The 20,399-nt window shown below is 44.4% G+C and overlaps 1 protein-coding gene across 1 annotated transcript; it reads left to right on the top strand.

Annotated features, from left to right (window-relative positions):
• The first annotated feature begins 192 nt into the window (after positions 1 to 192).
• Positions 193 to 18,563, top strand: api5 (apoptosis inhibitor 5). Its single transcript, XM_084186304.1, has 14 exons — positions 193 to 526; positions 1,357 to 1,518; positions 1,760 to 1,853; positions 5,883 to 5,948; positions 6,804 to 6,955; positions 7,259 to 7,465; positions 8,107 to 8,211; positions 8,329 to 8,418; positions 9,343 to 9,527; positions 15,658 to 15,751; positions 15,982 to 16,038; positions 16,130 to 16,209; positions 16,700 to 16,845; positions 17,571 to 18,563. The coding sequence occupies exons 1-14, from the start codon at positions 452 to 454 to the stop codon at positions 17,648 to 17,650; spliced, it is 1,593 nt and encodes a 530-aa protein (XP_084042430.1). The 5' UTR covers positions 193 to 451; the 3' UTR covers positions 17,651 to 18,563.
• The last annotated feature ends 1,836 nt before the right edge of the window (positions 18,564 to 20,399 follow it).

The following is a 20,399-nucleotide window of genomic DNA, read 5'->3' as shown; positions in this document are numbered from 1 at the left end:
ATCCGTAAATTTTTTTAGTAAATTAAATGTCCATTACCCCTACTTTATGTATAGGATATGCGTTTGCCATCAAATCGATTACTTCACTCGGCACTCGGACAATGTAAACTACAGTATTTTAGGTAATATGATGAAGATGAACATGAGGAATCCTGTCCGCGCATTCAGAACGTTGACGTACGTTATTGAAGCAGGCGCATGCGCATTAATGTCCTTCCTGATACTAATTTTTGTAGCAAGGCTAGTGTAGGTTGTATGAACGGACAGCGGGGTTTCATTCACAGCTTTCTAGAAATTTCCTCTCCCCATCGCCAATACACAGTACTGTCAGCACGTAGTATTGTTTATGTTTGGAGAAATTCTGGACTAAAAGGGAAGAATTTCAACTCATATCTGCGTAATATTGTTGCTATTCTCATCTCGACAACAATACGCAGTTGGACGCACGCTGATGGCGGTCACTATCGAGGAGCTGTATCGTAACTATGGGATTCTTGCTGATGCCAAGCCGGAGGACCTGAGCCAGGTATGCGTGAGATGAATAACTAGTTCGTTAGGTAATTGAAGTATCTTCTAGAATAGCTCGTTTTTTCTTCTTCAAATAAGTTACAGCAGTGGAAGCCAGAGGTTAAAGTTATGCCGATCCACAACCATTGGTTAACTACCTAGTTAGCATCGCATATACATGCTAAACTAGCGTTAGCTTGTTAGCGAGCTAAAATGGGCCTAACTAGCGAGCTAATCCTGTTTCACTTGATTTTCCCGGCGTTTGTAGCGTAGTTTGCCTGATAACTCATGGAAATAACGTTAACTAGGCGCTATTAATTTCCATTTCTAGCAAGCAAGGTAACTAGTTAGTTAAGTTACCTGACGACGTTTTTAATACATTTTAGTTGGCCTAGCCAACTAGCTAGCAAAGTCAAAACAGAACACACACCGCTAGCTAGCCTCATGCTAGCCAATTGATTTGACCTGACCGTTGTCCCACTAGCTAGATAGCGGATAGCTAGCTAACTGTCTAAAATGAGTTGTTGATTGCCTTGCACAGCTACTGAAAAAAGTAATTGTGCCATGGCATGACTTGCAACTTGTTATGATGTTTAGATTTACAACGTATAACTCAAAGGCTCTCTTACTATAATGTTGTTAGCTAGGTAGGTACTACTGCTGACAAATAGCTAGTATAATGCCAAGGGATTCAAGTATTGCATGCTTGTTAGGCAGAACTCTCATCTCTAGTCTCTACTCAATAATTTTGACCGACACTTCACCGGAAGCTTTTGCATTCATGTTGGACAGTTATGTCCTATATTACAAACTTGATTGTGTATCCATTTGTTTGTATCTATCCTCCAGCACAAAGATGCCTATCAGGTGATCCTTGATGGAGTGAAGGGGGGTCCCAAAGAAAAGCGCTTGGCTGCACAGTTCATTCCCAAATTCTTCAGCAGTTTCCCAGAGCTGGCGGATGCGGCAATCAACGCTCAACTTGACCTGTGTGAGGATGAAGATGTTTCAGTAAGGATTTTATCCCAGTGGGACTATCATTTCCATTTGGGAAATTCCATTGTGCAGAATGGGATTGACAAAATACAACATGCATATACCACTACACACAATACAAAAATACACCACTATACAAAAAGTTCGATTTGAGAAATGGATCAATATAAAAGAGTATAGTTAATGCCTGGTCACAGTAGTCTCACTACTCCATTTCTCACCGGTTGTTGGTTCTTCTTCTTCCTTCCTCCTGTAGATTCGGAGGCAGGCCATCAAAGAGCTCCCCCGTTTTGCAGCCGGGGAGAACATCGTCAGGGTAGCAGATATCCTCACCCAGCTTCTCCAGACAGGTACAGTACTCTTTAAGCTAACCCGCCTAGACATTTTCACATGTACCTTATAGTGTTGTTGTGAAACCAACATTTTACTTACAATACCAGGCCAAGTATCGCAATACCACTGAGGGGGGAGTGGCTTAGTGGAATATACGTGCATAATGATCTGCATGTCATTGTGGTAGTAATGGATAACACTACATGAAACCTTTACTCTTCACTTAACAAACACAAATCAAATCACATCTCCCTCTCTCCCACAAACACACACACCACTGTCTCTCCCACAAACACATACACACACACACCACTCTCACACACACACCACTCTCACACACACACCACTCTCTCACACACACACCACTCTCTCTCACACACCACTCTCTCTCACTCACACACCTCTCTCTCACACACACACCTCTCTCTCACACACACACACCTCTCTCTCTCTCACACACAAACCTCTCTCTCTCTCACACACACACCTCTCTCTCTCACACACACACCTCTCTCTCTCTCACACACACACCTCTCTCTCTCTCACACACACCTCTCTCTCTCACACACACCTCTCTCTCTCACACACACCACTCTCTCACACACACACACCACTCTCTCTCTCACACACACACACCACTCTCTCTCTCACACACACACACCACTCTCTCTCTCTCTCACACACACCACTCTCTCTCTCACACACACACACCACTCTCTCTCTCACACACACACACCACTCTCTCTCACACACACACACACCACTCTCTCTCACACACACCACTCTCTCTCACACACACACACACCACTCTCTCTCACACACACACACACCACTCTCTCTCACACACACACACACCACTCTCTCTCTCACACACACACACACCACTCTCTCTCACACACACACACACACACACCACTCTCTCTCTCTCCCACACACACACTGCTCCCAACTTTTAAAACGTTAGGCACCAAACAGAATATAAGGTGCTACAGAACGAGAGATGTTTGATCTAGTTTAGTCTTCCATTAGGCCTGTATGACTCCTACCTTTTGAAGCACATCTCATGAATAGCAGAACCTTTTTCTTTCTTCCTTGGCCAATCAGATTGGCTTAGACCTACTGTCCAGTTACCAGGTTGTTAGCTAGCTAGGTAACTGAACTACGTTGTTTGTTATCAAACCAATAATTGGTGACCCGGGATTAGTTTAAAATTGGCCCGCGACATGGTTTGTGAAATTATATAAAATGCATGCGAACCCCATAGAAAGAGAAAAGGTATCTTGAACAGAAGACTCATCAGGGACTGCATCCCCACTCACCATCACGGTTAAATTATATTTAAAAAACTGACAGAGGAATAGATGCAGACGGGGAGAAGCAGGTGAGCTGCCGCCCATGAAAGTGAAGTATTTTTTTAAATTATTGGACCAGCGCGTACTAGTGGCTGTTGCTTAAATTCAACTGAATTTATGAACAAAACGGAATTTATAAACATTTTATAGCAAGCGGGACTGAAAAATTAGGTAATATATGAAACGGTACTACGTTATACTAAAATGTTGGTATTTTGACGATTTGGTACTGTAATATTACAGTTGTACCAGTATACCGTGAAAATCAAATTTTATTTGTCAAATTAACGTGTTTAGAAGGTGTAGCGAAATGCTTGTGCTTCTAGCTCCGACAGTGCAGTAATATCTAACAATTTCACAACATATACCAAATACACACAACTAATAAGGAATAGAATTTAAGAAAATATACATATATGGACAAGCAATGACAGAGCGGCATGGACTAAGATACAGTAGAATATTATAGAATAGAATGCAGTATATACATATGAGATGAGTAGTGCAAGATATGTAAACATTATTAAAGTGACTGTAAACATTATTAAAGTGACTAGTGTTCCATTTCTTAAAGTGGCCAGTGATTTCAATAGGCAACAGCAGCCTCTAATGTGCTAGTGATGGCTATTTAACAGTCTGATGGCCTTGAGATAAAAGCTGTTTTTCATTCTCTCAGTCCCAGCTTTGATGCACCTGTACTGACCTCGCCTTCTGGATGATAGCGGGGTGAACAGGCAGTGGCTCGGGTGGTTGATGTCCTTGATGATCTGTTTGGCCTTCCTGTGACATCGGGTGCTGTATGTGTCTTCGAGGGCAGGTAGTTTGCCCCCGATAATGCGTTCGTTAGACCGCAACGCCCTCTGGAGAGCCCTGCGGTTGCGGGCTGTGCAGTTGCCGTACCAGGTGGTGATACAGCCCGACAGGATGCTCTCAATTGTGCATCTGTAAAAGTTTGTGAGGGTTTTAGGTGCCAAGACGAATTTCTTCAGCCTCCTGAGGTTGAAGAGACTCTGTTGCGCCTTCTTCACCACACTGTCTGCGTGGGTGGACCATTTCAGTTTGTCGGTGATGTGTACGCCAAGGAACTTGAAGCTTTTTCACCTTCTCCACTGCGGTCCCATCGATGAGGATAGGGGGGTGCTCCCTCTGCTGTTTCCTGAAGTCCACGATCATCTCCTTTGTTTTGTTGACGTTGAGTGAGAGGTTATTTTCCTGGCACCATACTCCCAGAGCCCTCACCTCCTCCCTGTAGGCGGTCTCGTCATTGTTGGTAATCAAGCCTACTACTGTTGTCGTCTGCAAACTTGATGATTGAGTTGGAGGCGTGCTTGGCCACGCAGTCATGGGTGAACAGGGAGTACAGGAGGGGGTTGAGCACGCACCCTTGTGGGGCCCCAGTGTTGAGGATCAGTGAAGTGGAGATGTTGTTTCCTACCTTCACCACCTGGGGGCGGCCCGTCAGGAAGTCCAGGACCCAGTTGCACAGGGCGGGGTTCAGACCCAGGGCCTCGAACTTGATGATGAGCTTGGAGGGTACTATGGTGTTGAATGCTGAGCTATCGTCAATGAACAGCATTCTTACATAGGTATTCCTCTTGTCCAGATGGGATAGGGCAGTGTGATGGCAATTGCATCATCTGTGGATCTATTGGGGCGGTAAGCAAATTGAAGTGGGTCTAGGGTGACAGGTAAGGTAGAGGTGATATGATCCTTGACAAAGCACTTCATGATGACAGAGGTGAGCGCTACAGGGCGATAGTCATTTAGTTCAGTTACCTTTGCTTTCTTGGGTACAGGAACAATGGTGGCCCTCTTGAAGCATGTGGGAACAGCAGACTGGGAAAGGGAGAGATTGAATAAGTCCATAAACACACCAGCCAGCTGGTCTGCGCATGCTCTGAGGACGCGGCTAGGGATGCCGTTTGGGCAGGCAGCCTTGCAGGGGTTAACATGCTTAAATGTCTTAATCACGTCTGCCACAGAGAAGGAGAGGCCACAGTCCTTGGTAGTGGGCCTTGTCAGTGGCACTGTGTTATCCTCAAAGCGGGCGAAGAAGGTGTTTAGCTTGTCTGGAAGCGAGACGTCGGTGTTGACGACGTGGCTGGTTTTCCTTTTGTAGTCCGTGATTGCCTGTAGACCCTGCCACATACGTCTCGTGTCTGAGCCGTTTAATTGCGACTCCACTTTGTCTCTACTGATGTTTTGCCAGTTTAATTTCCTTGCGGAGTGATTTGCTACACTGTTTGTATTCTGCCATATTCCCAGTCACCTTGACATGGTTGAATGCAGTGGTTTGCGCTTTCAGATTGGCGTGAATGCTGCCATCTATCCACGGTTTCCTGTTAGGGTAGGTTTTAATAGTCACAGTGGGCACAACATCACCTATACACTCTAAATTATCTTCGGAACATATCTCTGTCCGCGTGATCAAAACAATCTTGAAGCGTGGATTCCGATTGGCCAGACCAGCGTTGAATAGTCCTTAGCACGGGTATTTCCTGTTTGAGTTTCTGCCTTATACCTTATGACAAACCTATGCAGTACATGCCATGTTGAGGGAAAGTGTTGACTCTCCTGGGAGTGGACAATATGTATGTCATGGTGTAGTTTGGGTCGGTGCCAGAAGGAGATATGTACCATCTGTGATGCTGTTGGACCAATTTTTTATACTCTTCTATACGTTGGTGCTTACAGACGATTCGGCCGAATTCAACCAAGTGAACACAGCGCTGGTCTCCATCTTCAAGATGGACGCAAAGGGTAAGTGTCCCTTTTTGATCTCTCGTGTATGAATAGGTTTTAAATTGTGAAATGACAGACAACTTCACTAGTGAACAGGCAGGATACTGTGCATCGTGCTCTTGTATTCACTAGTGAACAGGCAGGATACTGTGCATCGTGCTCTTGTATTCACTAGTGAACAGGCAGGATACTGTGCATCGTGCTCTTGTATTCACTAGTGAACAGGCAGGGTACTGTGCATCGTGCTCTTGTATTCACTAGTGAACAGGCAGGGTACTGTGCATCGTGCTCTTGTATTCACTAGTGAACAGGCAGGGTACTGTGCATCGTGCTCTTGTATTCACTAGTGAACAGGCAGGGTACTGTGCATCGTGCTCTTGTATTCACTAGTGAACAGGCAGGGTACTGTGCATCGTGCTCTTGTATTCACTAGTGAACAGGCAGGGTACTGTGCATCGTGCTCTTGTATTCACTAGTGAACAGGCAGGGTACTGTGCATCGTGCTCTTGTATTCACTAGTGAACAGGCAGGGTACTGTGCATTGTGCTCTTGTATTCGTGCAATGCTCTACAAAGAAAATAGTTAAAAGGAAATTGTAGTTTTTCAGATGTTTTCATACCTCAATCCCAAATGAATGGGTAAAATGGGCACCGGAATAGAGTTCGAAAAATGAAATTAGCCATCATAATTAGTTGGTAGTCATAGTTAGTTAGTTGAAGTGAGCATAACACTGTTCTAGTACCCTTTCTTGCCTCGATTCTCTCCCCCCCCCCCCCCCCCCCCCCCCCCCCAGAGGCAGGAGTTCTGCATAGCCTCTTTGGCTAAACAGCCAACCTGTGGCTAACCAACCTGTATTTCTCTGTTCTGTCTCAGCTACCCTGGGAGGCCTCTTCTCTCAGATCCTGCAGGGGGAGGACATAGTAAGGGAGAGGGCCGTCAAGTTCCTCTCCATCAAGCTGAAGACGATGCCTGAAGACACCATGACCAAGGACGTGGAGGACTACATCTTCACAGAGACAAAGAAGGTTTGTTCCACTCTGCTTTGGTAGAGCAACGATCACAGTGAAGAACCTGTAGTGATGCACCTCCTGCTTGGGGCTGGTTAGTAGAGCTCTTTGTGAAAAGGCTCGGATGGATTAGAGAGCTCCATAGGTGGGATCTGTCACTTAGTTGGATATTGGATATATTTGTAACTGGTCGGCCTCACGGTGACTCCTGGGTCGTTTTCATTAGGGCACGTCGTAGCAAAATGTATTGAAAGCGAAAATGACCGTTTCTTGTTGACCTCTGTCCCACGTTGACCTCTGTCCCACGTCTTCCAACCCCAGGTGCTGGAGGATGTGACCGGGGAGGAGTTTGTGCTGCTGATGCGCATCCTGATGGTGCTGAAGGGCCTGCAGACGGTGAGCGGGCGGCAGCAGCTGGTGGAGCTGGTTGTGGAGCAGGCTTTCCTGGAGCAGGCCCTGAACCCCGCTGACCCCGACACAGTGGACCGCCTGCTGCAGTGCACACGCCAGGCCCTGCCCCTCTTCTCTGTGAGTGATACACACACGATAACACGCACACATTATAACACACACACACACATTATAACACACATACAGGCCATAATAATAATATACTTAACTTATTGATTCAGGGAACAGTGAGTTCATACCAGTTTAGTGTGTCCCTTGTGGAACCCGCGACCTTGGCTTTGCCAGCACCACACTCTTACCAATTGAGGCAACTGCGATCTCACAGCACTCAAAATACACACAGAATCACCAAACACCGTGCTCACTGTCACCTCACACATACTGTCATTGTTTGCAAATTGCTAATGATCTGTTTTATAATAATAATAAAAATATGCCATTTAGCAGACGCTTTTATCCAAAGCGACTTACAGTCATGCGTGCATACATTTTTTGTGTATGGGTGGTCCCGGCGATCGAACCCACTACCTTGGCGTTACAAGCGCCGTGCTCTACCAGCTGAGCTACAGAGGACCACTGTTTGTGCTGTTACTTCTCATTGTTACTTTTCTACCTATGCATGTTTGTTGCTCAAGCTTCTGACCTGATTTCACCAACCGCCTCAAGTTGACAACCCCCCCCCCCCCCCTATAACAAATGTTCCTCTGAGATAAACTTGAACTTCTTGAGCTTGAAATTCATTTTTTTTACCCTTACAGAAAAATGTCCATTCCACCCGTTTCGTCACCTACTTCTGTGACCACGTCCTGCCCAACCTCAGCTCCCTGACCAGTCCTGTGGCAGAGCTGGACATTCAGCTGGAGGTCAGTTACCATCCTCCTCTGTACCAACCATACAGAGTTCAGGCAACAAGTCCTCCATGTTGGCTCCAACATGCCGGGGACAATAGCTTTGACTTGTGTGTGTGTGTGTGTGTGTAGGTGCTGAAGCTGCTTGCTGAGATGAGTCCGTTCTGTGGGGACATGGAGAAGGTGGAGGCCAACCTCACCATGCTGTTTGAGAAGCTGCTGGTAAGTAACTTCCTAGCTCAGCCTTCTAATGGGGTTAGATGTGATTTCACCATACTGGTATCTCTCTGGTACCTTCTAATGGGGTTAGGTGTAATTTCACCATACTGGTATCTCTCTGGTACCTTCTAATGGGGTTAGGTGTAATTTCACCATACTGGTATCTCTCTGGCACCTTCTAATGGGGTTAGGTGTAATTTCACCATACTGGTATCTCTCTGGCACCTTCTAATGGGGTTAGGTGTGATTTCACCATACTGGTATCTCTCTGGTACCTTCTAATGGGGTTAGGTGTAATTTCACCATACTGGTATCTCTCTGGTACCTTCTAATGGGGTTAGGTGTGATTTCACCATACTGGTATCTCTCTGGTACCTTCTAATGGGGTTAGGTGTAATTTCACCATACTGGTATCTCTCTGGCACCTTCTAATGGGGTTAGGTGTAATTTCACCATACTGGTATCTCTCTGGCACCTTCTAATGGGGTTAGGTGTGATTTCACCATACTGGTATCTCTCTGGTACCTTCTAATGGGGTTAGGTGTAATTTCACCATACTGGTATCTCTCTGGTACCTTCTAATGGGGTTAGGTGTGATTTCACCATACTGGTATCTCTCTGGTACCTTCTAATGGGGTTAGGTGTGATTTCACCATACTGGTATCTCTCTGGTACCTTCTAATGGGGTTAGGTGTGATTTCACCATACTGCGTATCTCTATATCTAGGTGTTGATTTTGGACCAGCTCACATAACGGTCTGGTTTATCAGACTGGTAAAAGGCCAGTGAACAAAACAGACAGTGCCGAAGTATGATGCCGATGTTGGTTATGGTGTGTTTTGCCCTTAACTGGTCCAGACTGGTAAAAGGCTAACTGGTCCAGACTGGTAAAAGGCTAACTGGTCCACCCTTCCTCCCTGTGTCTAGGAGTTCATGCCGCTGCCTCCAGAGGCGGAGGGTGAGAACGGCGAGAACACACTGAGCGACGAGCCCAAGCTGCAGTTCAGCTACGTGGAGTGTCTCCTCTTCAGCTTCCACCAACTGGGCAAGAAGCTGCCTGACTTCCTCATCGACAAGATCAATGCCGAGCGCCTCAAAGACTTCAAGATCAGGTAGAGGAGGATTGCCCCGTAAGGTTTTGGCAACGTTCGTGTGTCTTTTTGTTAAGTCTTGGTGTGTTGTGGGAACGTTTGGCATATCATTTCTTTTGGTCTTTGTGTTTTTGCCACCATTTTCATTTGCGTTCATACGTTTTGACAATGCTTCTGTTTCATTTGTATCAGTCTCTACTGTAGCGTGTGGATGCCAGTAATGTTAGTCTTAGTTTTTTTTTCTCTGTTCAGTCACAGTAAAAACCTTTACAGACAGACTTTACTGCATGTTGCCTGTAATTTTTATCTGGCCCAGTTCATAGTCCTATTTTGACCACACTCTTGCCTGGATAAGCCTTTTATATCTCCTGTGAACATGCCGGCAAGTGTGGGAGTAGACGTGGGCCGATGTGGGTGGACGTCTATTTTAATAAATCCGTTGAATATACACCATCACAAAGTAATCCATTATTAGATCGTTTTCGGCAGGTCCTAAGAAACATAAGACTATTCAAATGTATTTTCGAAAGAATAGAATGGCATATTTAGAGTTTATTATGGTACTGGTTATTGCAGCCTACAGTGGGGAAAAAAAGTATTTAGTCAGCAACCAATTGTGCAAGTTCTCCCACTTAAAAAGATGAGAGAGGCCTGTAAATGTTCATCATAGGTACACGTCAACTATGACAGACAAAATGAGAAAAATAAATCCAGAAAATCACATTGTAGGATTTTTAATGAATTTATTTGCAAATGATGGTGGAAAATAAGTATTTGGTCAATAACAAAAGTTTCTCAATACTTTGTTATATACCCTTTGTTGGCAATGACACAGGTCAAACGTTTTCTGTAAGTCTTCACAAGGTTTTCACACACTGTTGCTGGTATTTTGGCCCATTCCTCCATGCAGATCTCCTCTAGAGCAGTGATGTTTTGGGGCTGTCGCTGGGCAACACAGACTTTCAACTCCCTCCAAAGATTTTCTATGGGGTTGAGATCTGGAGACTGGCTAGGCCACTCCAGGACCTTGAAATGCTTCTTACGAAGCCACTCCTTCGTTGCCCGGGCGGTGTGTTTGGGATCATTGTCATGCTGAAAGACCCAGCCACGTTTCATCTTCAATGCCCTTGCTGATGGAAGGAGGTTTTCACTCAAAATCTCACGATACATGGCCCCATTCATTCTTTCCTTTACACGGATCAGTCGTCCTGGTCCCTTTGCAGAAAAACAGCCCCAAAGCATGATGTTTCCACCCCCATGCTTCACAGTAGGTAAGGTGTTCTTTGGATGCAACTCAGCATTCTTTGTCCTCCAAACACGACGAGTTGAGTTTTTATCAAAAAGTTCTATTTTGGTTTCATCTGACCATATGACATTCTCCCAATCCTCTTCTGGATCATCCAAATGCACTCTAGCAAATTTCAGACGGGCCTGGACATGTACTGGCTTAAGCAGGGGGACATGTCTGCCACTGCAGGATTTGAGTCCCTGGCGGCATAGTGTGTTACTGATGGTAGGCTTTGTTACTTTGGTCCCAGCTCTCTGCAGGTCATTCACTAGGTCCCCCCATGTGGTTCTGGGATTTTTGCTCACCGTTCTTGTGATAATTTTGACCCCACGGGGTGAGATCTTGCGTGGAGCCCCAGATCGAGGGAGATTATCAGTGGTCTTGTATGTCTTCCATTTCCTAATAATTGCTCCCACAGTTGATTTCTTCAAACCAAGCTGCTTACCTATTGCAGATTCAGTCTTCCCAGCCTGGTGCAGGTCTACAATTTTGTTTCTGATGTCCTTTGACAGCTCTTTGGTCTTGGCCATAGTGGAGTTTGGAGTGTGACTGTTTGAGGTTGTGGACAGGTGTCTTTTATACTGATAACAGGTTCAAACCGGTGCCATTAATACAGGTAATGAGTGGAGGACAGAGGAGCCTCTTAAAGAAGAAGTTACAGGTCTGTGAGAGCCAGAAATCTTGCTTGTTTGTAGGTGACCAAATACTTATTTTCCACCATTATTTGCAAATAAATTCATTAAAAATCCTACAATGTGATTTTCTGGATTTTTTTTTCTCAATTTGTCTGTCATTGCTGACGTGTACCTATGATGAAAATTACAGGCCTCTCTCATCTTTTTAAGTGGGAGAACTTGCACAATTGGTGGCTGACTAAATACTTTTTTTCCCCACTGTATATGGCTGCGCCATGCACATGAAATCAGTAGTTGTTTTGTTAATAAAAACAGACGAGGCATACTTGGGCAACCCTGATCACAGTCGACACACACCTACAGTGAGCTCAAAGTATTGGGACAGTGACACATTTAGTTATTTGTCTCTACTCCAGCTCTTTGGATTTGAAATGATACAATGACTGAGGTTGTAGTGGGCAGTAATGTTTGATATGTGTATATTTATATAAACATTCCAATCGACTCATAATAAGACTAAGTAATTACATTTACATTACATTTACGTCATTTAGCAGACGCTCTTATACAGAGCGACTTACAAATTGGTGCATTCACCTTATGATAGCCAGTGGGACAACCACTTTACAATTTTTATTTCTTTATAAATTTTTAAAAATTTAAATTTATTTTTAGAGTATATTTTAAATTGGTTATATATATATTTTTAAAAAATGTGGGGGGGGGTAGAAGGATTACTTTTATACTATCCCAGGTATTCCTTAAAGAGTATTAAAAAGTATTCCAATTAGCACATTATTATAATAATATGCCACTTAGCAGACGCTTTTATCTAAAGCGACTTACAGTCATGCGTGCATACATTTTTGTGTATGGGTGGTCCCGGGGATCGAACCCACTACCCTGGCGTTACAAGCGCCGTGCTCTACCAGCTGAGCTACAGAGGACCACATGAATGAATTGTCTTTAACTCCATAGGATAAACAGGATTGTGCAAGGAGACTATGGTTGAGTTACAGTAGTAGGCAATGAACAAATGTCTGAAAATTGAATTCTAAATACAAGTGTATTTAATTACGTTTAAAATGAATGGATTCATATACAAGGCATCAACTTAAGTTCCAAAGCTTTAACAAGCATTACAAGGCATTATTCTAAGCATCTGAGTTGTTTGGATTCAAAATCTGAGTTGTTGACCAATAGCATTACTGTAAAGTTAACCTCCAATCAGAATATAGAATATGACACCAAATACTAAACTTTTGACTACTTTTAATACACATATGTGAATTTGTCCCAATACTTTTGGTCCCTTAAAATGGGGGGACTATATCTACATAAAGTGTTGTAATTTCTAAACGGTTCACCTGATATGGATGAAAATACCCTCAAATTAAAGCTGACAGTCTGCACTTTAACCTCATAGTCATTGTATCATTTCAAAGAGCTGGAGTACAGAGACAAAACAACAAATGTGTCAATGTCCCAATTCTTTTGGAGCTCACTGTATTTTATAGTAGACTAAGAATATAATGAAATATAAAAGAATAAATTACAAACTATATTTTTCCCACAACTTCTATCATGGCAACGTGTGGAACTGCTGTCATATAAAAAAAGAAAAAAAAGAGCCCAAGGCAAGTCCATACTTTCTTAAATCCACGTTTCATCTCTTTCCTACCCTGTCTCTGCCTTGTTAGGAAACAGGGGTGTAGGGTCTTACATTGAGAGTATCCTCATCATACCCTTAGAAAATAATAGCAATCTAATAGTTTCAAAAGCATTTGAATCTCGTGTTCATATTTCACACAGCTTTTGGAGTTGCCTACACGCGATCGAGCAAAATAATAGGTCTACACTTGATTTAGGCTACGGTATAGCGTGCTAAATGTTTCTGACCAGTGACAGATGAGCTACACCACCTCCACTTTATTTAGAATGAACCAAATATACAGACGGAGATTCAGTGAAACACAATCACATTGATTAAGACAAGTCACAGGCTTCTGGTCGGCAGTAGGTCCAGGCTACTGAGAAGACTGTGAGCTAAATAATCCACTTGTTAAACTACATAACATCCTGGCAACATGTTCTGATCGGTGCTAATAAATAATCCACTTGTTAAGCTACATAACATCCTGGCAACATGTTCTGATCGGTGCTAATAAATAATCCACTTGTTAAACTACATAACATCCTGGCAACATGTTCTGATCGGTGCTAATAAATGATCCAACTAGACATGATCATGAGCAGTACTCAGCTCAACTTAGCTAACATTTCCACAGCCTAATTGTAGCCTAAACAATATCCAAACGGCGATTCGGTGAAAATACAAATCTGATTATTTGATTCCATCAAGACCACCCTTGTCTCAAAGCAGCGATAAACGGTGCTGAAATAGTTGACCACGGGCGTAGGCCTATTGCTTCAATCAGATGTATTCTAACAATTGAATGACTTTAGGAGTTTCAGTAAGCAACAATTTGATGCCTTTAATTGCATTAGTCTTCTTTATTCCAAGGTTTTAGTCATTCTGTGATATTTATACCAACAGTCATTCTTTATGGATCCATCCAGTTGTGGTTAGGAAAACAGTGCACGTGGTGGGCTATGCGAAGAGCTGGGGGAAGTGACATGCCTCGCGAAGTTAGGACTGCCAGGATGATAGTAGTAACGCTGCCTAGCAACGATCAGGAGCTTAAGAGCGTAGTGCTCAGCGTTACGGCTACCGTTCATACTGAGCCCTAGGCAGAACTCTACCGTTCATACTGAGCCCTAGGCAGAACTCTACCGTTCATACTGAGCCCTAGGCAGAACTCTACCGTTCATACTGAGCCCTAGGCAGAACTCTACCGTTCATACTGAGCCCTAGGCAGAACTCTACCGTTCATACTGAGCCCTAGGCAGAACTCTACCGTTCATACTGAGCCCTAGGCAGAACTCTACCGTTCATACTGAGCCCTAGGCAGAACTCTACCGTTCATACTGAGCCCTAGGCAGAACTCTACCGTTCATACTGAGCCCTAGGCAGAACTCTACCGTTCATACTGAGCCCTAGGCAGAACTCTACCGTTCATACTGAGCCCTAGGCAGAACTCTACCGTTCATACTGAGCCCTAGGCAGAACTTTACCGTTCATACTGAGCCCTAGGCAGAACTCTACCGCAATACTGAGCCCTAGGCAGAACTTTACCGTTCATACTGAGCCCTAGGCAGAACTTTACCGTTCATACTGAGCCCTAGGCAGAACTCTACCGTTCATACTGAGCCCTAGGCAGAACTCTACCGTTCATACTGAGCCCTAGGCAGAACTCTACAGTTCATACTGAGCCCTAGGCAGAACTCTACCGTTCATACTGAGCCCTAGGCAGAACTCTACCGTTCATACTGAGCCCTAGGCAGAACTCTACCGTTCATACTGAGCCCTAGGCAGAACTCTACCGTTCATACTGAGCCCTAGGCAGAACTCTACCGTTCATACTGAGCCCTAGGCAGAACTCTACCGTTCATACTGAGCCCTAGGCAGAACTCTACCGTTCATACTGAGCCCTAGGCAGAACTCTACCGCAATACTGAGCCCTAGGCAGAACTCTACCGTTCATACTGAGCCCTAAGCAGAACTTTACCGTTCATACTGAGCCCTAGGCAGAACTCTACCGCAATACTGAGCCCTAGGCAGAACTCTACCGTTCATACTGAGCCCTAGGCAGAACTCTACCGTTCATACTGAGCCCTAGGCAGAACTCTACCGTTCATACTGAGCCCTAGGCAGAACTCTACTGTTCATACTGAGCCCTAGGCAGAACTCTACCGTTCATACTGAGCCCTAGGCAGAACTTTACCGCAATACTGAGCCCTAGGCAGAACTTTACCGTTCATACTGAGCCCTAGGCAGAACTCTACCGCAATACTGAGCCCTAGGCAGAACTCTACCGTTCATACTGAGCCCTAGGCAGAACTCTACCGTTCATACTGAGCCCTAGGCAGAACTTTACCGTTCATACTGAGCCCTAGGCAGAACTTTACCGTTCATACTGAGCCCTAGGCAGAACTTTACCGCAATCATGACTAGGTCGGTTGGCAGAAATTAAAGTAGAGGCTTTATAGCAGACAAGACCTTTTCATATATCGAGAAAAGTAGTCAGAAAGATGCTGAAGGTGGGAGGAAAACGTCTTGGTTTGAAAGGTGTATAACCCTAGTTTGTTTTTTCTCTCCTGCCTCTAGATTACAGTACTTCGCCAGAGGGCTGCAGGTATACATTCGCCAGCTGCGAGTGGCCCTGCAAGGCAAGACGGGAGACGCACTGAAGACAGAAGAGGTAGCTATTTATCATGGCTGTTGGCTATTGGCTGTTTTGGTCTCCAATGATGCATTGCTTGTTTTGATTCTTGTTGACGGTGTCTCACAAGCCTCACAGTTGTGCTGAATCAATCAGGAGCTATATACATTTCCAATCACGTATTCCTTCTGTTCTATTGTCAGTATTCCCTGATTGGTTGTATTGTCAGTATTCCCTGATTGGTTGTATTGTCTTCCCATCCATCTCAGAACAAGATTAAAGTGGTGGCTCTGAAGATCACCAACAACATCAACGTTCTGATCAAGGTGAGGTGTTCGAAATACTTGGTCAACCCTGAAACACACTTGGTCAACCAACACTAGCGAACGTTCTCATTACTGTTCCTTTTCTCTGCAGGATCTCTTCCACAACCCACCGTCGTACAAGAGCACGGTCACGCTGTCCTGGAAGCCCGTCCAGAAGGCTGAGGCTGTGGTGTAAGTCACGGGGAATCTGGTGACCCAGAATATCGTGTTTCTGGGCGAGTTGTTCTTAACACTCTTAAAGATACATTACACTGTAAAATCTAAATGGGTCAGATGTTTTCATACCTCAAAAGTAGTCTTAATGTCAAGATGAGTTCAATCCCAGGCCATCTGTTTTCTAAAATGAACTGAAAAGATACGTACCATGTAGTGTCCCGATTTGCTGAATCTACGCCACTTATGGTGTGGGAAAACATCTGACAAATGTTGATTTTGGAGTGTAATGTTAATTTATGGGTTTCCATCTCCTCTCAACTGACCTGCCCACATCAATGCAATGATCGATGAATGAATTCGTAGTACGTTATACAAGGACACTAGCAACTTCTCAGTACAAACACAAGCAAATCTTCAGATAACACACCATTAGTGTTAGCGTTATGACCCCATGTGTCCTCGTCTCTATGTGACCTTTGACCTTTTCCCTCTTTGCCCACCACAGTCTGAAGCGCCCGTCCGGGGAGGATATGGGTGCAGGCAGTACCATGAAGAAGCAGCTGTCCCCCCCACTGCCCCGGAGGGACGCACGGCAGATCTACAACCCCCCCAGCGGCAAGTACAGCGCCACCATCGGCAACTTCTCCAACGGTGAGGGTGATACTGGGGTGGCATGTTAAACAGTAGCAGAACGTTGCACACTGAGCCATAGTTGGATTTTAGGGGCACCGGGTGGCATGTTAAACAGTAGCAGAATGTTGCGCAGACGTAGTATCTGGGTTTTCTCATATGTTCTCTCACGTTTTTGTGTCTCCTACATAAAGTCGAATGCACTTGGTGTAACTCTGGGTCAAGATGATCTACTGACTGAAGTGTCAGTATGTTTGGGGCCAACTGATCCTCTCCGACGTGTGTGTTGGATATTGTTCACTTCCTCCTTGTATTGTGCCATGTACACCCTTTCTGGTGGTGTTGGGTGACCGAGGTGCACATGCTGACGATTTGATGCTAAAATGTTGTTAACTTGTTAATAGGATAGTTAACCCAAATGAGGCATTGTTTTCAAGCTGAGCCCTCTGTTTCATGTGAGCAGTTGAGAAATCTTCTACTGAATGGGATGGAATGGCAATCTAAATATTACTATCCTTTTGAGCTCTAACACACAATGAGTAGGACCAGGAGTTTTTCCCCTGACCATGTTAGCTGGTTAGTTTTTCCTTTTTTATAGGCTGTTGGATCCCCTCAAACACGCTAAATAACTCAGAGGGCCCAGAGTTTTTCCCGGCCAGGTCTTACACGGTCGGGAAAAACTCCTGGCCCTTATGATGAGCCTCCATACTGATCCCCTGTCTGTTGTCCCCGTGTTGTGATTCCAGAGCAGCGCGGAGGCTTCAGGGGCGGCCGAGGACGAGGATTCGGAGGGAGGGGAGGCAGGAGCCGAGGCCGAATCTACTGAGTCCATCATCCCACACACATGCACACACTACACACACTGAACTGCAGCACATCAGGATCCCTGCCGTAACCAAGGGGGTCTCCATGACCACCGCTCCTCAACCTGTCCCCACTTGTTCTTTTTCCTCTGTAGTTTTTTGGTTGTTTCCTGTAGTTTTTTCCCCTCCCTCTTAGAGGAAATCCACTTCAAGGAGACTGGGCTTTGAACTTTTCTACCTGACATTTCTATCCTACACTCTTCCCCGGTGACGCGATTGTTCAAGTAGATCCTCATGGTTTTTGTTTAGTTTTTTTATTTTATTCTGAGTATTTTTGTGGAACCAGAGACTGCCAAGTTGTACCTGATTGATATTTTTGTCTGGGAAAAAAATTGTTTTATAAACTGGTGACGAACGCTTTCTTTCAATTTTTAAATTTCATCTTTTTTTTTTTTTTTTAGCTTGGATTTGGATTGGCCTACTCTCTACGCTACTTTGTATGAATCGATAATGTTTTCATCTAAATTTTTATCAAACTTGTATTGAAGTCTCACTACCATGCCCTTTTTGTTTGTGTAACACCTTGTTAAAATAAGACAATTGCATTGGTTTTCAATGTATTCTGAATTTTTTGGTAGTAGAAAAACGAGATTATTTCCTCTGCAAAACAGGTTGTGTTACGCCGAATAGATCACTATTACAAAGTTGATTCGTTTTATTATTGGACATTGGTTGTCATTCAAATCAGCCAAGGCAGATTGAGGATTTGGGACTAACTCCCAAGTAACTTTTCTACTAAATTTAAATTAGTTTAGAGCCTCAATTTGAGTTATCCACATGTGTTTTGCATGCTTTTTATTTTATTAAACATTTCTCCCCATAAATGTTATTTAAACTTTTTGGATTAAAAAAAGGAAAACAAATCTGATTGGCATACATGATTGATTCATTTCTGAGTGTTTTTCTACCAAATGTTCCTTCAAACCTTCTCTTCCCTATGCGTTATACTGTAGTTGATCTGCTTGTAGGTTCTCTACTTTATAGTTGGTTTTGTGGAGTCTATATATAGTCAATCAATGCAAATGACAAAACAGACTCCTGGGGTGCATTCAGGTTGAAGGAAACGTAGCAAATGTTGATTTGAACGGAACTGGTGCTGTTCTGAACACCTCACACACCCCGACACGCGGGAGCAAACATACCTCCAAGCTTGTGGTATGTGCACCATTTTTGGGAAAATGTGGTGTTTGGGACGTACTGTTGTGAAATGTAGCAACAACAAAACAAAAAGACAAACTGAACACACCCCAGTTCTTTAGCTTGTGCTGAGCTTCACTTGCTAGGATTTAGTGAAAGAGAACTGATGTTTTTTGAAGCCCAAGTGACCTTGCTGTCAAAGGAGGATGAAGGTATCATGAAGGAAATGACGTCCCACTGTTTGCTGTAGATCTGAGAGGATTGAATAGATATTAACATTATGGTGATTGCTTCCTCCTACCTTCTGATTGGTTAGGTGGAAATAACCAATCCGCTTAGATCTACAGCAGTGGAATTCAGCAGTCCTTTTAATCCTCCGCACCACAGGGAGGAATGGCAAGACATGGTTTCTATAGAGATTAACAATATTGGGCAGTTAAATGTATTTCATTTCCTAGCTAGGATATTACTGTGACCCTTATCTAAAGGTGACACAAACATTGTGCTTTGGTTGCTGATTATTCTGAAGACCTCAGCCTTGCAAGCTGCCCCTAACCCTTGTCTTCAGCACCTTGGACAGGGTTTTGACTAGATACTGTAGTAAACAGCTTATGTCAGAATTGACTTTTCGTAGTAGGTTAGGAGAATTAACGTAACAGGTTATGATAGTTAGCTTAAGGTTGGGAGAAGGGTTAGGGTTAGCTTAAAAGCTAGAAAAATATCTGCTTTGTGGCGTCAATTTGACGAACTAATCTATCTAGGCTTGACCCTTGGAGAGAATGACCGTAGCAAGGAGAGAATGGAAACTTGCAGAGGAAGAGATGAAACAGCTGTTGGTGAGGCCTCAACCAAACTGCACAACATGACAGCTGTTGGTGAGGCCTCAACCAAACTGCACAACATGACAGCTGTTGGCCAGGCCTTCCCCGAACTACACAACATGGCAGTTGTTGGCCAGGCCTCAACAGAACTACACAACATGGCAGTTGTTGGCCAGGCCTCAACAGAACTACACAACATGGCAGCTGTTGGCGAGGCCTCAACATAACTACACAACATGGCAGTGCCTCTCCAAGGGCTTGATGAGAAGAGTGAACAGAATCATACAGCAACAGACAAACTAGCAGAATATATGATAGTCCAGTGTCCAGTCATTGTGGGTGTTTATAGTGTCAGGAAAACATGACCGCTATATAGATTGTAAGTCATTGTTTGTGTTTCTGTGTGTAGTCTGATAGAGAAATGTGGGTCTTTTTAAACCCAAGGTGATCGAAGGACAAGTGAGAAAAGGCAGCATAGACACCTGTATGCTTCTCTTCTCATCACTTCCTCCCCATCTTTCTCTCTCCCCTCTCTCCCCCCTCTCTTCTCTCTTCCCGAGTCCCCCTCTCTTCTCTCTCTCTCCCCGAGACCCCTCCTCTCTTCTCTCTCTCTCTCTCTCTGAGTCCCCTCCTCTCTCCCCTCCTCTCTTCTCTCTCTCACCTCCTCTCTTCTCTCTCTCCCCGAGTCCCCTCCTCTCTTCTCTCTCTCTGAGTCCCCCCTCTTCTCTCTCTCTCCGAGTCCCCCCCTCTTCTC

Source organism: Coregonus lavaretus, assembly GCF_964263955.1.
Source record: "Coregonus lavaretus genome assembly, chromosome: 21".
NCBI lineage: Eukaryota > Metazoa > Chordata > Actinopteri > Salmoniformes > Salmonidae > Coregonus > Coregonus lavaretus.
Note: the sequence above shows the minus strand (reverse complement) of the source record. Positions and strands in the feature narration are given on the sequence as shown.

Bases quoted from the DNA above. Each gene is read 5' to 3' on its own strand.
- api5 (XM_084186304.1), top strand. From the start codon at position 452: ATGGCGGTCACTATCGAGGAGCTGTATCGTAACTATGGGATTCTTGCT. The intron at 1,854-5,882 runs GTACAGTACTCT...TGGTGCTTACAG, and splicing joins CACCCAGCTTCTCCAGACAG to ACGATTCGGCCGAATTCAAC. The intron at 15,752-15,981 runs GTAGCTATTTAT...CATCCATCTCAG, and splicing joins ACGCACTGAAGACAGAAGAG to AACAAGATTAAAGTGGTGGC.